Source organism: Lithobates pipiens, unplaced genomic scaffold (genome assembly GCF_037356315.1).
Source record: "Lithobates pipiens isolate NorthernLeopardFrog02 unplaced genomic scaffold, aLitPip1_a1.2 Scaffold_10, whole genome shotgun sequence".
NCBI classification, from domain to species: domain Eukaryota; kingdom Metazoa; phylum Chordata; class Amphibia; order Anura; family Ranidae; genus Lithobates; species Lithobates pipiens.
Window position 1 is genome coordinate 10,531,302 of NW_027507686.1, and position 16,109 is coordinate 10,547,410.

Genomic DNA, 16,109 nt, shown 5'->3' on the forward strand with positions numbered 1-16,109 from the left:
AAAAGTATTGGGACGCCTGCCTTTAGAAGCAGACAAGCTTTAATGGCGTCTTAGTCCGTAGGGTTCAATATTGAGTTGGCCCACCCTTTGCAGCTATAACACCTTCAACTCTTCTTGGAAGGCTGTCACTGTGTTTAGGAGATGTGTCTATGGGAACGTTTGACCATTGCTCCACAAGCACATTTGTGAGGTCAGGCACTGATGTTTGACAAGAAGGCCTGGCTTATCCCAAACGTGTTGTATCGGGTTGAGTTCAGGACCAGTCAAGTTCCTCCACCCCAAACTTGCTCATCCATGTCTTTATGGACCTTGCTTTGTGCACTGGTGGGCAGTCATGTTGGAACAGGAAGGGGCCGTCCCCAAACTGTTCCCACAAAGTTGGGAGCATGAAATTGTCCAAAATGTCTTGGTATGCTGACGCCTTAAGAGTTCCGTTAACTGGAACTAAGGGGCCAAACCCAACCCCTGAAAAACAACCCCACACCATAATCCCCCCTCCACCAAATGATCTGGACCAGAGCACAAAGCAAGGTCCATAAACACATGGATGATCGAGTTTGGGGTGAGTTGAAGCTGTTATAGCTGCAAAAGGCGGAGCCAACTCAATATTGATCCCTACGGACTAAGACTGGGAGGCCATTAAAGTTCATGTGTGTGTAAAGGCGGGCGTCCCAAACCGTATATAGTGTATGCCATGTGGCTGCAACAGCAGCAGGGGGTTTTACGCACATGTGTATGCAGGTAGGTTTGACAAGCCAACTATTGGCTGTCAGATGCAAGTGGTCAGGCGTGTGGCTGTACAACTGTCCAATCGCTTCCCTACACCCCGGCAACAGTCACCACCCTCCCCATTTTTCCTGGGCTCCCCGCTCCCATCGGTGGACCCAGGACCGGCATGGAGGTGCTGCTGGGTACATATTTACATAGTAGGTAAGGTTAATTAAAGAGGACAACAGTCCATCTAGTTAAACCCGTGTAGGTGTATGTGTGTCAGTGTCTATAATCATTTCCCATATCCCTGTATGTTATGTTCTTTAAGATGTCCGTCCAAGAGTCTTTTAAAAATATCAATAGTCCCTGCTGACACCACCAATTGTGGAAGAGAGTTCCACATTCTTACCGCCCTGACAGTGTAAAACCCCCTGCGCTGCTTTAGGTTTAACCGCTTCTCCTCCAATCTCATTGCGTGGCTCCGTGTCCTCTTACACTCCTGAGATTGAATAGCCTTTTTCCTATGCTGGGATCACCATTGAGGTATTTCTAAATGGCTATCATATCTCCTCTCAAGCGTCTCTTCTCCGGCGAGAATACATTTAGTGCTTGTAGTCGCTCTTTGTATTTGAGGTCCTCCAACCCCCTTATTCATTTAGTTGCCCTTTGTTGGACTCTCTCCAGCACATCCCTTCTGAGCACTGGTGACCAGAACTGGACGGAATACTCCAGTTGGCCTTACCAGAGTTTTATAAATTGCCAATTGTCAGTTAAATCAACGCAGTGCCGTATCACAAAACATTGCCTGGTCATTGAGCAGCCAAATCCTCCGGGGCTGAGGTGGTTGAAGAGTACTTGTCACCAGCAAAAGAATCACACGAGACTTTTTTGCCCCCTGTGTGATGGAAAAATAATTGGTGAGAAAAAGGTGTCCAGGAAAATGAAAGTTACACATAAGCACTTCAAATCTCCGCCCCCAAAAATGTTTTAGCTCCACCCCACATACAAATGTAAAGACGCGCGTCGAGATTGCACAAAAACAGCAATTGCGCTACACACATTACATAATCACCGTGCATGCTGGAGTGAAAGCAATCATTTTAGGCCCATTGTTCCCAATTAGCTCTAAACTGATGACCTGTAGGGGGTTTTAAAGTGTCGCCTATGGAAAATTTAGGGTACTGAAGGTTGTCGCCGTTTCTCAGACACGTGCAATTTTAGGGGTTGACATGTTTGGGCATCTACCTAATTGGTACAATCTCTTCTTTTAAATTTTACTAAAAAATTGGGTAAAATATTGTGATTGCATGCCCTAAAATTAACTTTAGTGTATTTTATTTTCGCTTAATAAACCATGGCACTAATATCATATGACATAAAAATCTGACGCTACCTCTATTTTATTCCCCAGGGTATCTGCTTTCAGAAATGATATATGATTTGGGGGTTTAAAATATTCCTCAGGCCTAAAATATATTTTTTTTAAACGTGCAGAAAATACAAGAATTTACTAGCAGTAAAATGGTTATTAAAGTGACCCTGTCATGAAAATAAAATAGCTCCAAATGTTGTCCCTGCAAATGTGTGAATGCCTACCTCTCCTGCTGCCTGTGTGAATGCCGCTGTATTCAGCAGAAATGGACACTTCCGGAAGCATTGACCTGCTTGTCTCTTGCTGTGCTTAGTGGTTCTTCCTGCTGACCCCTCCATGTCTGTGCTGAGTCCTGGAGGTCACCGGGTAACCGGTTGGCCAGGTCACTCGCATTTGCCTACATTAAGCCACAGAACAGCTATGGTATAGGTAGAGCCAGAATAAAGGTCCCCTGGCACCTAGGGGTAAAAGCTCCCCCCCCCCCCCCGAAAAATTGAGCATGTAGGGCAGGGGTCTCAAACTGGCGACCCTCCAGCTGTTGCAAAACTACAAGTCCCATCATGCTTTTGCCTGTGGGAGTCATGCTTGTAAATGTCAGCCTTGCAATGCCTCATGGGACTTGTAGTTTTGCAACAGCTGGAGGGCCGCCAGTTTGAGATCCCTGATGTAGGGACTATGCAGTTGGGTTTGGCGAATTCCCACAAAAATACAGAAATTGTCTTGCAGGCCTTGGGGTGAGGATGCCTCCTTTCTCTTTGGAGGGCCAGCTGTCTTAGTTCACTGAACAGAGTTATTGGACCCCTGTATAGGATTGCATGGAGGGGCCGCGGAACTCCTGAGATGTTATAAAAAATGCAATGGCGTGAGGGGTAGCTCAAGGTGCACACCCCACTTCCTTTGGGGTGTGTGCCCCAAAGGTTGTATGACATACAACATAGGTTGTATGTCTCGCCATTATTGCACCCCCTGCCCCCGATGCCCAGCCCTGGATAAAAGTGTAATTCATCAAGGATTCTGCACTGTGCTAACCTCCATTAGCAGAATTTTGAGTGTTTTGCATCCTGAGGATGCCTTTCTGACGAAACGCGTTGAGGCAGGGCAACAGCTATCACTTCCGGTCCATGGTTTCCGGGGGTTTGAAACGTACGCCGACTCCAGTGAGAGCAAAACGGTGGTGCCCTGTGGTCTGCTGCCCCAGGCTGTTTTTGGTTATAGATACTCTTATGGGTATTTAAAGGGGCAGCTACACTACTGTGGATGTCTTCAGATTACCGACCACCATAAAGATGTGCGCTCAGACGGTCTAATACTGTGGTATTAAAAGCATCCACAACTGAGAGAACGGTTTGTGTTATTTTGCAGAGTAACGGAAGCTCCTCCCCCCGGCAGGGATTCCTGTTACGAAGACGACAAGGAGAACCTGAAGACCGATTTAAACGTGAAAGCAGATCATCTCGCTTCGGGCAGTCATACGAAATCTGGGTTTCCGATCTCGGGCTGTGTAAACGGGTCTCATTCACAACACAGCGACGACGAAGACTCTGCGAGCTGTAAAAATTCCGTTGCCACCATCTACTTTTCCCATACGGTTGAACCAAAAAGGGTAAGTGGCCAGCAATCCCCCATCACTTGGCTCATAGGTTTCAACCTTCTGTTTTAAAGGCCAAACCTACCAAATAACCTACCACTAGTCCAAACATGTTGTAATCCATTATGATTAGTTCTATTCCACAATCCTTGTTATTTTAGGTAATAGAGCTTCTACTTACATTTTTTTTTATTTGTTTTTGGTGGTCACACTCCCGGTTTTGTTGCAGGGAACAAGGGATATCAACCTTATGTAGGCTTAAGTCGGAGCTTATATAGGCTTGATGTTCTCCCTTTTTTTTGGGCAAATAACCAAGTGCTGCCTCTGTCACATGGTTGAGTCACTTTGCAGCTCAGCTATGACTGCAAGTTACAGGTATTTGCCAAACGGAGCAATGGGGAAGTGAAAGAAAGATATGCTATGTTGTCAAAAGTATTGGGACACCTGCCCTTGACATGAAGTCTTAGTCCGTAGGGTTTAATATTGAGTTGGTTCACCCTTTGCAGCTATAACAGCTTCAACTCTTCTGGGAAGGCCGTCCACAAGGTTTAGGAGTGCGTCTACGACCACTCTTCAAGAAGTGCATTTGTGAGGTCAGGCCCTGATGTTGGACAAGAAGGCCTGGCTCGCAGTCTCCGCTCTAATTCATCCCAAAGGTGTTCTATCAGGTTGAGGTGCAGGCCAGTCAAGTTCCTCCACCCCAAATTCGCTCATCCATGTCTTTATGAACCTTGCTTTGTGCACTGGTGGGCAGTCATTTTGGAACAGGAAGGGGCCGTCCCCAAACCGTTCCCACAAAGTTGGGAGCATGAAATTGTCCAAAATGTCTTGGTATGAATGAATGAAATACTTGTATAGCGCACAATGCGAACTGAATCGCCTCTCGCTGACGCCTTAAAGCGGAGGTCCACCCTAAAGTGGAGCTTCCGCTCATCGGAACCCTCCCCCCCCCCCCCCCCCGGCGCCACAATTGGCACCTTTCAGGGGGGAGGGGGGTGCAGGTACCTGTACAGTACAGATATCTGCACCCACTTCCTGGATAGCTCTCTGCGGAAAGGGGCGTAGATTACGCCCCTTTCCGCAAGTGCCCGCCCCTTTCCGCAAGTGCCCCGCTGCCTGCTGGGAAACACACAGATCCCAGAGGCAGCGGGGACCGTCCTTATTGCACAGCGCGACTCGCGCATGCGCAGTAGGGAACCGGGAAATGAAGCCGAAAGGCTCCATTTCCTGATTCCCATACCCAAGATGGCGGCGGCAGCACCCGACAAGACGATCTAGAGATCGGCTTCGGGTGCCGACATCGCGGGCGCGCTGGGCGGGTAAGTGTCACTATTTTAAAAGTCAGCAGCTGCAGTATTTGTAGCTGCTGGCTTTTAAAAAAAAAAAAAAAACGCGGAGTCCCGGTGGACTCCCGCTTTAAGAGTTCCTTTCACTGGAACCAAGGGGCCGAGACCAACCCCCTGAAAAACAACCCTACGCTGTTATAGCTGCAAAGGGCGGGGCCAACTCAATATTGAACCCTACGGACTAAGACTGGGAAGCCATTAAAGTTCATGTGTGTGTAACTGCCGGTGTCCCAATACTTTTGACAACATAGTATATCTTTCTTTCACTTCCCCATTGCTCCCTTTGGAAAATACCTGTAAATTGCAGGTACAGCTGATCTGCAATGTGACTCAACCATGCGACAGGGGTAGCACGTGGTTATTTGCTGGGGGGCCAGGTTCTATAGCTTTGGTTATTGGAAGAGAAAGACTTCAGGGAGGACACACAAGCACAAGGGACACATCTCTCTGATGGTAAGTCATATCCCTTGTGCTGATTTTTTTTTTTTTTTTGGGAGGGGTATACTTCGGCTTTAATATCCGCAGCAGCCAATCACGCCGTTCATTCTCCTAGATTGCAATACGATTAAGAAAGGTAGAAGTTATGCTTTCTAACATATTATGACCATCACCCTGTCTGGACTATTGCGGCTCTCTTTAAATTCCACATTCGTCCCCTCAGGTGAGAATAAACACTGGAAAAAACACTACTCTGAAATTCAGCGAAAAGAAAGAGGAAGCCAGAAGGAAAAGAAAAAACAGTAATGGGAACGGTCACTCTGCCCCGGAATTGCCAGTTATAAAGACGCCAGCGGACATATACCGGTACGTTTAACGCCATGTTTGTCACTAGAAAGGTGAATTGTGAGAGATTTCAGGAATATTTATACATTTAAAGGCTAAGTTCACCTTTTGAAACATGATCCAGCTCCTGCTGCCTCTCCCTCAGATCCCCCTTGCCCCCTCCGCGTGACAGCGGGTGGGAGATCTTCTCCCCACACCCACTGTCAAAACTTAAAAACAGCGTATGGAGGCTCTGCCCACACGGCCGCGTCATTCATTCATTCACAGTTTCTTGTCAATGAATGAACTACAAGTACCATCATCCACCGCGGCAGATGGCTTGTAGTTCTGAATGAACTGCGAGGCCACAGATGATCACTGTTGTAGCCCAATCACAAGACCTGTAGCTTTACGACTGACGGCCCGTATGGCGGTACGAGCTGAAAGATGCAAGGCGTGTCTGCAGAAGCCTAACATTGCACCCCGGATTCACTGATCGCAGGTGCAATGCTTTCCAGGCTCCTGCAGGAAATAATAATAAATGCACTTTTTTTTTCTTCTGCAAAAATATGTGCATTTATGATTTTTTCTAAAAAAAGGTGAACTTATTCATTAACCACTTAGTGACCGCCCTATAGCAGTTTTACTGCTACAGGGCAGCAGCTGTGCACAGGATCGTGTGTATGTGTATGTATGTATGTGTGTGTATATATATCTATATATATATATATATATATATATATATATATATATATATATATATATATATATATATATATATATATATATATATATATATATAATGTGTGTTTGTAGCAAAATAAGGCCAGTGCCTATTAATGCAGCCTCATTAGTGCCCATCTGCAGCCTCACCATTGCCCATCCATACAGCCTGATCAGCGCCCATCTGCAGCCTGATCATTGCCCATCTGCAGCCTCACCATTGCTCATCCATGCAGCCTGATCAGTAACCATCTGCAGCCTCACCATTGCCCCTCCATGCAGCCTGATCAGTGCCCATCTGCAGCCTTACCCTTGCCCATCCATGCAGCCTCACCCTTGCCCATCCATGCAGCCTCACCCTTGCCCATCCATGCAGCCTCACCCTTGCCCATCCATGCAGCCTCACCATTGCCCATCCATGCAGCCTCACCCTTGCCCATCCATGCAGCCTCACCCTTGCCCATCCATGCAGCCTGATCAGTGCCCATCCATGCAGCCTGATCAGTGCCCATCCATGCAGCCTCAACCTTGCCCATCCATGCAGCCTCACCCTTGCCCATCCATGTAGCCTCAACCTTGCCCATCCATGCAGCCTCACCCTTGCCCATCCATGCAGCCTCACCCTTGCCCATCCATGCAGCCTCACCCTTGCCCATCCATGCAGCCTCACCCTTGCCCATCCATGCAGCCTCACCCTTGCCCATCCATGCAGCCTCACCATTGCCCATCCATGCAGCCTGATCAGTGCCCATCCATGCAGCCTGATCAGTGCCCATCCATGCAGCCTGATCAGTGCCCATCCATGCAGCCTGATCAGTGCCCATCCATGCAGCCTGATCAGTGCCCATCCATGCAGCCTGATCAGTGCCCATCCATGCAGCCTCACCATTGCCCATCCATGCAGCCTCACCATTGCCTATCCATGCAGCCTCACCATTGCCCATCCATGTAGCCTCACCATTGTCCATCTGCAGCCTCACCATTGCCCATCTGCAGCCTCACGTCAGATTACACAGAGTGGGGATCTTTTGTTTACTCCGAGGCCTCTTTAATACAAAGTCCCGCTCCTGTGATATACAGAACATTGGTCCAATGCCGGTCCAGGAGGTGGGACTTCGTATTACAGAGGCTGGCGAGTAAACTGCAGCCTGATCAGTGCCCATCTGCAGCCTCACCCTTGCCCATCCATGCAGCCTCACCCTTGCCCATCCATGCAGCCTCACCCTTGCCCATCCATGCAGCCTCACCCTTGCCCATCCATGCAGCCTGATCAGTGCCCATCCATGCAGCCTGATCAGTGCCCATCCATGCAGCCTCACCCTTGCCCATCCATGCAGCCTCACCCTTGCCCATCCATGCAGCCTCACCATTGCCCATCCATGCAGCCTCACCCGTGCCCATCCATGCAGCCTCAACCTTGCCCATCCATGCAGCCTCACCCTTGCCCATCCATGCAGCCTCACCATTATTATTATTATTATTATTATTATTATTCAGGATTTATATAGCGCCAGCAATTTACGCAGCGCTTTACACCATTGCCCATCCATGCAGCCTCACCCTTGCCCATCCATGCAGCCTCACCCTTGCCCATCCATGCAGCCTCACCATTGCCCATCCATGCAGCCTGATCAGTGCCCATCCATGCAGCCTGATCAGTGCCCATCCATGCAGCCTCAACCTTGCCCATCCATGCAGCCTCACCATTGCCCATCCATGCAGCCTCACCATTGCCCATCCATGCAGCCTCACCATTGCCCATCCATGCAGCCTCACCATTGCCTATCCATGCAGCCTCACCATTGCCCATCCATGTAGCCTCACCATTGTCCATCTGCAGCCTCACCATTGCCCATCTGCAGCCTCACGTCAGATTACACAGAGTGGGGATCTTTTGTTTACTCCGAGGCCTCTTTAATACAAAGTCCCGCTCCTGCGATATACAGAACACTGGTCCAATGCCGGTCCAGGAGGTGGGACTTCGTATTACAGAGGCTGGTGAGTAAACTGAAGATCCACGCTCCATGTAATCTGACGGCGCTCATTCCCCCCCCCTCCAACACCTTTCCCCTCTGAGGCTGCCAAATGCAATGCTAACGCACGCGTTATTTGCACACGATTTTCAGGGAGAGAAGATGCACGTTATACAATAAATACGGTACCTTCATTGCCGTTCCTAACTAAATCTCAACAAGGTGAGGTCAGTCAACCATAAGCCAGTATAAAAAATGGTCAGGCTCCATGGCCCATTGAGTCTTTTTCTGCCGTCACTCTTCTATGTTTCTATGAAAGTCTCTACATATGCATTATGCTTTACAGGGTGTTTGTAGACCTGGTGAACGGAGAGTATGTCCCCAGAAAATCCATCATGAAGTCCCGCAGCCGGGAGGACAGCGTGTGCAGCGATACCAGCGAAAACAGTTCACACGAGTTTGAGGACAGAAGAGGGTACCAAAGGAACATCAGCACGGAAGACAGCATCTTCAGCGACGAGGATGACCGAATGCATAAAAAGCTGTCGCCTGTATTCGGACCATTGGAGGTGAGAGGGGGAGATACATACAGTTGTGGGAATACTTCCCTTTTCTGCTTTTCCTTACAGATCCTGAAAAATCACCTGCCGGAGTCTGCATGGAAGGCGAAACTTCCGGGAGTGTCGATCTCCTGGGTTCCCCTACACCAGGGGTTGGCAACCTCGGCCCTCTAAAACAAGTCCCATGAGACATTGCAAAACTCTGACAATCGTAGGCGTGACTCCTAGAGGCATGATGGCATTTTTAGTTTCACCACAGCTGGAGTGCCAAGGTTGCCTATCCCTGCCCTACAAGCACTCACTGGCTCCTCCTGATGAACGCCACATATAACGGTTAGAGGTCAACAGAAGGAACCATGCTACTCCATTCCTTCCACACAGTGACTGATTAAATGATTGGTGATCTTCTCTAGTGTATGAGGATGTTACTCTGGACATTTAAAAAGACCCTGTCACTAACATATAAATTAAAGATAAAAGCACAGAAATGTCACATATTTTAGATATTGAAGGTAAGACGCTGCTCAAACCAACCCGGCATTAACTCAGTGTGTATGAAGCCTCCACCACCCTGAGCAAGCCCCGGTCGGCGGGACGAAACACGTTGGGAGGAGGGCATGGCCAGAAAGACGCTGGGTGAGACCGCACACATATGTGCACTTTGAGTTCATGCTGGGTTGGTTTGAGCGGCGTCCTACCTTCCTCCTGGAGTAGTGAATGTACTCCTGCTCTGAAGACAGATGGGGAAATCTTCCATCTGTCTTCCAGCTTTGAGCCGCGCCACAAGTTTAACGTGACCACGTATTTTAAATTTGTTACACACTTGCTGGGAAATTTGGGCTTCTCCAGGAAGTTTATTTCCTAGCACAACCCCCCCCTTCCCTTTTTGCACATTATGGCCATCTCCTCCTTATTTGAGTGTCTAATTATCATCTGTGCTGGCCCAGCTCCTTGATTTCTCCCTCCTCTTCCCTCCCATTCATAACCTTTTATGTAGCAGATGAGAGAGGAGTGAAAAAGATTACTATAGAGCAGGAGTCTCCAAAATATCTAAACTTCTTCGGGTTTGGGGGGGGGGCAGACTGTGGCCAGTGGGAGTAGGAAATGCCCCGGCATCAGTGCCCCAGCATTGGTTTTAATGAACGGTATACTGCCCCATTGATGGTGTCAGTTTGGGGAATGAAGCCCTTTTTTATTGGTGTCAGTTGGTGGAACAAGTGCCATATAAAGGCAAGCAAAGGGCCACATCTGGCCCCCAGGCTGCAGTTTGGAGACCACTGCTGTATAGCAGCCTTTCTCTACCAGGGTTCCTCCACAGGTTGCTATGAGTTCCTTGAGCTTTGATTGATCTACCCCCCCATTTGATGGTGCTTGCACAGTGTCGAGGATTAATACCACTTGGAATTGCCAGTTGCATGACACCAATAATCTTTTTAGCTCTCTAGAGAGGTGGCATTCTGACCACCAATGTAAAGGGGGGCATTCTTCCCACTAGCCACCAATATAAGAGGCATTTTTCTCCCTGACCGCCAATGAATTGGCTTTAGCAAGAGTTTGACCTGGAAATTATTTTGGGGTTCCTCCTGGGGTAAAAAAAAAAAAAAGTTGAGAAAGGCTGCTATAGCGTGTTAGCTGAGTGAGGGCTCTGCTGACATCACATCCAAGATGGTGGTGCCCAGCAAGAGTCTCTGGGTTTTTGGATGTCTACATAAGGAGGCGTTTACAGGTAAAATGTATTCAATTTTAATCTAATGGAAGACGGTTGTAGAAATGAATGGTCTGGTGCAGGGGTGTCAAACTCAATTTCATCACAGGATGCATCAGCGTTATGATTGCCCTCAATGGGGCCAGGTGTATCTGTAAGTCTAGATGTCCAGACCACCCAACCCTCCCTTATATTAGATGTCAAGAGCCCCCCCCCCCCCCCCTCCCCTCCAACCATCAGCTTGTGCTGATGCCAGGAAGGAGCTGGGGGCAAAGCTGGGAATCAAAGTGCAGGGTTTGGAGGAGGACCAGAGAAGGGCTGAATGCTGAGACCAGGAGATGTGGGAGTGCTGCGGTTGCAGAGAAAGGCGCAGGATCTGTAGGAGGAGTTTTGTCCTCGTGTCTGCTGTCGACCGCTGAGACAAGGTGAGGGTGAAGGCGGTGGAGGTGTGAGGGCCGCATGTAATGGCCTGGTGGGCCACATTCGACCCTCAGGCCTTGTGGTTTGATGACGGGGTCTCCTAACTTTTAGATAGGGAGCAAGTACTATGGTTGGAAATGTCCAGGTGACATGGTAATAACACACGCTTCTCTGTTTCTGCACAGGCATTTTCAGGAACGGTCATAGAGAAGGAGGCGTTTTCTATATCTGTGCCCATGACCAGCATTGCCCACCCAGCTCTGCCCACCATCCAGGAAAAGAAGGGCGAGGAGTCTCCCGAAGAGGGGACCAAGAGAGTCTCAAAGTTCAAAGCTGCCAGGATGCAACAGTACCAGTGATCACTGTGTGCGTCCCCCACCCCGTCCCCCTCTGTGTCCCCAACCACTGTGGGACATAACCCACACCAATGCAGGTCTGGATGATGTTTACTAGTTCAGTCTGTGCCAGGTCACTTTCAGTGGCCAGAAAAAAAAAAAATATGAATTTGCAATCATTTTGATAATCTTAACCTTTTTTTTTTTTTCTTTAAATAAATATGCAATGATTTCCATTATTTCAAGAGGTACGGTCTGCACATTTTATACGTGTGTTGTAAGGTTATAGAAAGCTGTCTTCAGCTCAATGTCACTGCGGAGAGGTTTCTGCAGACCTATTACAGGTCACTTAAAGGGGTGTGTAACTCCCAACCCCCCCCCCCCCCCCCATTTATTTTATTTTATCGCGACTTACCACTCCTTAGATGTGGCGGTTGCACTGCCCCCCCCCCCCCCCCTTGAAGTGTTACTAAACCCACAACAGTAAAATCAGTCTGTATATGCAGTAAAGCATGCTTGTTATACTCTCTGTGGAACCCAAGGGGTTAGTTAGACCTAGGGGACAAGCTGCACATGCTCAGTTTTGGTGTGTATTGCTAGAGAGTTTTTTTTTTTTTTTTTTCTTGGAAGGGTGCATGTGATCAGCACAGGGCCAATCCACACTGTCTAGACAGAGGGTCAGGGGTCCTGCAGCCTCAGAGGACTGTCAGAAGGAGAATGAAAACTCCTCCTATAAGCTTTACCCAGACACTGATAGAAGTCACAAGACTGCTATATACTGCTGATAAGAAAAGGTATTTAGCAGTTTATATTTACTAAAATAATTGCATTTCCATGTTCTGTGTACTGTGGGAGACCAGATATAGTGAATGCAGGGTGCTGGGTTTAGTAACACTTTAAATTTCACCCAGCAAGGCCAAGCCAAGGGGGTAGGTAGAAAAGGTGAGGGCCCTTGGGTGCTTCAGTGGGAGGGGAGCACTGACGTAGTTCACAGCTTATGCAATAGGGGTGCCCCCACTTTGGCTACTCAAGTACCTTGCTTTACCACTGCCTGCCTGACTTCCTCTACAAGAGTGACAACAGCTCACTCTGTATTGGGGTGGCAGTGTTGTCACCCTTGGCTGCTCTCCTGATTTGGACTGCAAACACGACCTCCATTCCTCCTCTCTACTACACTAAGAGGAGGTGTGGTGTAGTTCTCACAAGATTGCAGGGAAGACTGATAACTTTGCTTTCAGATTTCTCTTTACAGGAACATAAATTTACAAGGCCACTGGATTTCTGGCAGCATCAGCGAGAAGTTTTCTAAACTTGCAGAAAACGTGCTTAGCCTGGAAAAATAAAATAAAAATGCAGCTACAACATCTAAAGCCCGGTTCTCTGCAGTATAAAGCCCGGTTCTCTGCAGTATAAAGCCCGGTTCTCTGCAGTATAAAGCCCGGTTCTCTGCAGTATATGACGTTTTTGAAACGTTTCGGTCTGGGTTCACACTGCTGCGGTGCAAGACACTGCATGTAATTCGCACAGGAATCGCAGCACATTTCTATGCAGTGTCTCTGGGGTGCGATTTGAGCCATGGATTTGTATGGCTGCACTGCATTGGAAACCAGACTGGTGCAGGACCCGGTTTTCTTTTAATTTGTCTGCACTAGAATCGGATTGCATGGCTGTGAACACCCAATGCGATTTGATTTTGCAAATGGCGCTGTGTTTTGCAAACTGTTTGCGGGGATGTCGTCAACTTAACATACACTCCGCAATCGCTTCGCATTCACTGGTTGTGATTTTAGAGGCGGTGCCGAATCCGGAGCGAATTAGTTGTGTGAAGCCAGGCTTAATGTCATTCATTCTGCATTTTGCTGAAATTGTTGCGACTGACATTCATTTTTTTTTAATTTTTTTTTTACTTAGAGCTCATCGGGTTTCATTTGTTTAAACTGGAGCGCAGAAATCGTTAGTTGTGGACTGGATTCCTCAGTGACCAATCAGATTCTTGATTCATTTTTCCATAGAAAAAAAAAGGTGGTACCTGGTTGGCTGCTATTTATGTTCTCTCTTTTTTTTTTTTTTTTTTTTTTTTTTTATATCAATCAGATTGGAAGCATTTTATTATGTTTTGTAACCAAGGAAAATGAAGCTTGTGTATAATGTTAGGGCTCATGCACACCACAGCTCAAGTGAATTTTACAGGCATTTGAGCTTTTAGTTTAGCTTGAAGAAGCTTGTGCTTTTTTGTGCTCTTCTTTTTTTTTTATTTTTTTTTTTTTTTTGAGCATAAGCGTTTTTTTTTTTATTCTTTTTTTTTCACAAACCCTAGATAGTATTTTCTTAAAGAGGAAGTAAAGGCTACTTAAAAAAAAAAAAATGCAACCTGCAAGGCAAAGGCATAATGAGCTAGTATGCATAACATACTATCTCATTATGAATAACTTACCTGAGAATGAAGCCCCCCGAAGCGGTCCTCCGTCTTCATGTTCGCCGCTGCCATGTATCCCGGAGTGACTTCTGGGTCTCGCTGCTCCGGCGCTTTGATTCACCGGAGCCGTGATGACATCACTCCCGCACATGTGCAGGGAGAGCCGGCATGAGCGGCCTATCGCCGTGATCTGCAGCCTGCCCAATGCGCCTGCGCGCCGCTGTCTACGGCGCATGCACCGCAGACAGCGGTGGCTGTCTTTTTGCAAATATCTCCTAAACCGTGTAGGTTTAGGAGATATTTCTTGGACCTACAGGTAAGCCTTAATCTGGGCTTATATGTAGGTCAAAGTGGTTTGTAAGGGTTTACAACCACTTTAACTACTGTATAAACAAATCATAAAGCTTAAACAAAGTTTTTTCCCTTTTTGTTTTTTTTGTTTTTTAAGCTTTTTTGAGCTCTTTGTTGCACTAGCTACTCTCAAAAACGCGAGTTTGGTGGGTTTATTTTTCTTCCTGTAAGAGCATATGCCTGAAACCGCCAGAAAAAAGCCATAGTGTGCATGGACACATTGGATAACATGGAGGGGAGTTTCCAGGCAGAAGAAATAAGAGCTCAAAAGTCTGTAGGAGCCACTTTTTTTGAGCTACAATGTGCATGAGCCCTCAGTGGTGCTCGGCTAGTAGCCCAAATGCTCATGGTGAAAAACATAGCTAGCAGGAAAATACAGCCTTAGGCCCCTTTCACACTGGGGCGGTGGGTGCGTCGAAGGTAAAACGCTGCTATTTTTAGCGGGGCTTTACCGTCAATTTCGCATCGCTTTTCGGCCGCTAACGGGGCACTTTTATACCCCTGCTAGGAGCTGAGAAAGGGTTAAAACCACTGCAAAGCGCTGCTGCAGCAGCGCTATGCCGGCGGTATAGCCACTCTGCCCCATTGATTTTAATGGCCAGGAGTGGTGTAGGAGCGGTGCATACACCGCTCCAAAGATGCTGCTAGCAGGACTTTTTTTTTAGCGTCCTGCCAGCGCACCGCTCCAGTGTGAAAGCCCTCGGGGCTTTCACATTGGAGAGACAGCAGCGGCTCTTTCAGGGCACTTTGCAGGCAATATTTTTAGCGCTGTAGCGCCTGCAAAGCGCCCAAGTGTTAAAGGGGTCTTATAAGTTGGAATGGTGGGACTGCTGCAGTGGCAGACACATGAAGCCTATTGGCGCACTTCCTTTATGTGAGCTCAGCTTTAGCATCCCCTGGCTCTCCTAGTGGAGCGGAGACCCCCCTCCCATGCTAATGAGAGCATCATACATTCATTTATTGATGTGTGGGTGTCCTGTTGCTTCTGTGGAAGGAAGGGGTCCATGGGCAATCAAGACCGTGGAGGTTCTCTAAATAACGTGTTCTTTAACCACTTGCTGAACGCCGATATACGCCGGCACAACGGCAGCGGTGTGGGCAAATGGGCGTGCCTGTACGTCCCCTTTCATTTGCCCGTCGCGTACAGCGTGCCCGCGGGTCCCGCGGACTCTATTTCCGCCGGTGTCCCGCAATCATGTTACAGAGCGGAAGAACGGGGAGATGCCTACATAAACAAGACATTTCCCCGTTATGCCTAGTGACATGACAGAGATCTACTGCTCCTTGTGATCGGCAGCAGTGATCGCTGTCATGTGAGTGGTAGCCCATCCCCCCCAAAGTTAGAATCACTCCCTAGGACACACTTAACCCCTTGATCGCCCCCTAGTGTTTAACCTTTTTCTCTGCCAGTGTCATTTGCACAGTAATCAGTGCATTTTTATGGCACTGATCGCTGTATAAATGACAATGGTCCCAAAATAGTGTCAAATGTGTCCGCCATAATGTCACGATAAAAAAAATCACAGATCGCCGCCATTACTAATAAAACAAAAATGAATAATAAAAATGCCTTAAATCTATCCCCAATTTTGTAGACGCTATAACTTTTGCACAAACCAATCAATATACGCTTATTGAGATCTTTTTTTTACCAAAAAATATGAAGAATACATATCGGCCCAAACTGAGAAAAAATTTGCTTTAAAAAAAAGGATATTTATTATAGTAAAAAGTACAAAATATTGTGGTTTCTTTTTTTTCAAAATTGTTGGTCTTTTTTTGTTTATAGCGCAAAAAAATAAAAACCGTAGAGGTGATCAAATACCACCAAAAGAAAGCTCTATTTG

The 16,109-nt window shown here is 47.5% G+C and overlaps 1 protein-coding gene across 2 annotated transcripts in view; it reads left to right on the forward strand.

Annotated features, from left to right (window-relative positions):
* URI1 (URI1 prefoldin like chaperone) overlaps positions 1–11,734 on the forward strand; it is a 157,390-nt gene extending 145,656 nt beyond the window's left edge. For both annotated transcript variants that reach the window (XM_077451523.1, XM_077451531.1), the window contains exons 8-11: positions 3,446–3,686; positions 5,679–5,821; positions 8,822–9,044; positions 11,346–11,734. In XM_077451523.1, coding sequence (XP_077307649.1) covers positions 3,446–3,686; positions 5,679–5,821; positions 8,822–9,044; positions 11,346–11,519 — 781 coding nt within the window. In that variant the 3' untranslated portion in view covers positions 11,520–11,734. The remainder of the gene's footprint in view (positions 1–3,445; positions 3,687–5,678; positions 5,822–8,821; positions 9,045–11,345) is intronic.
* Positions 11,735–16,109: the final 4,375 nt, after the last annotated feature.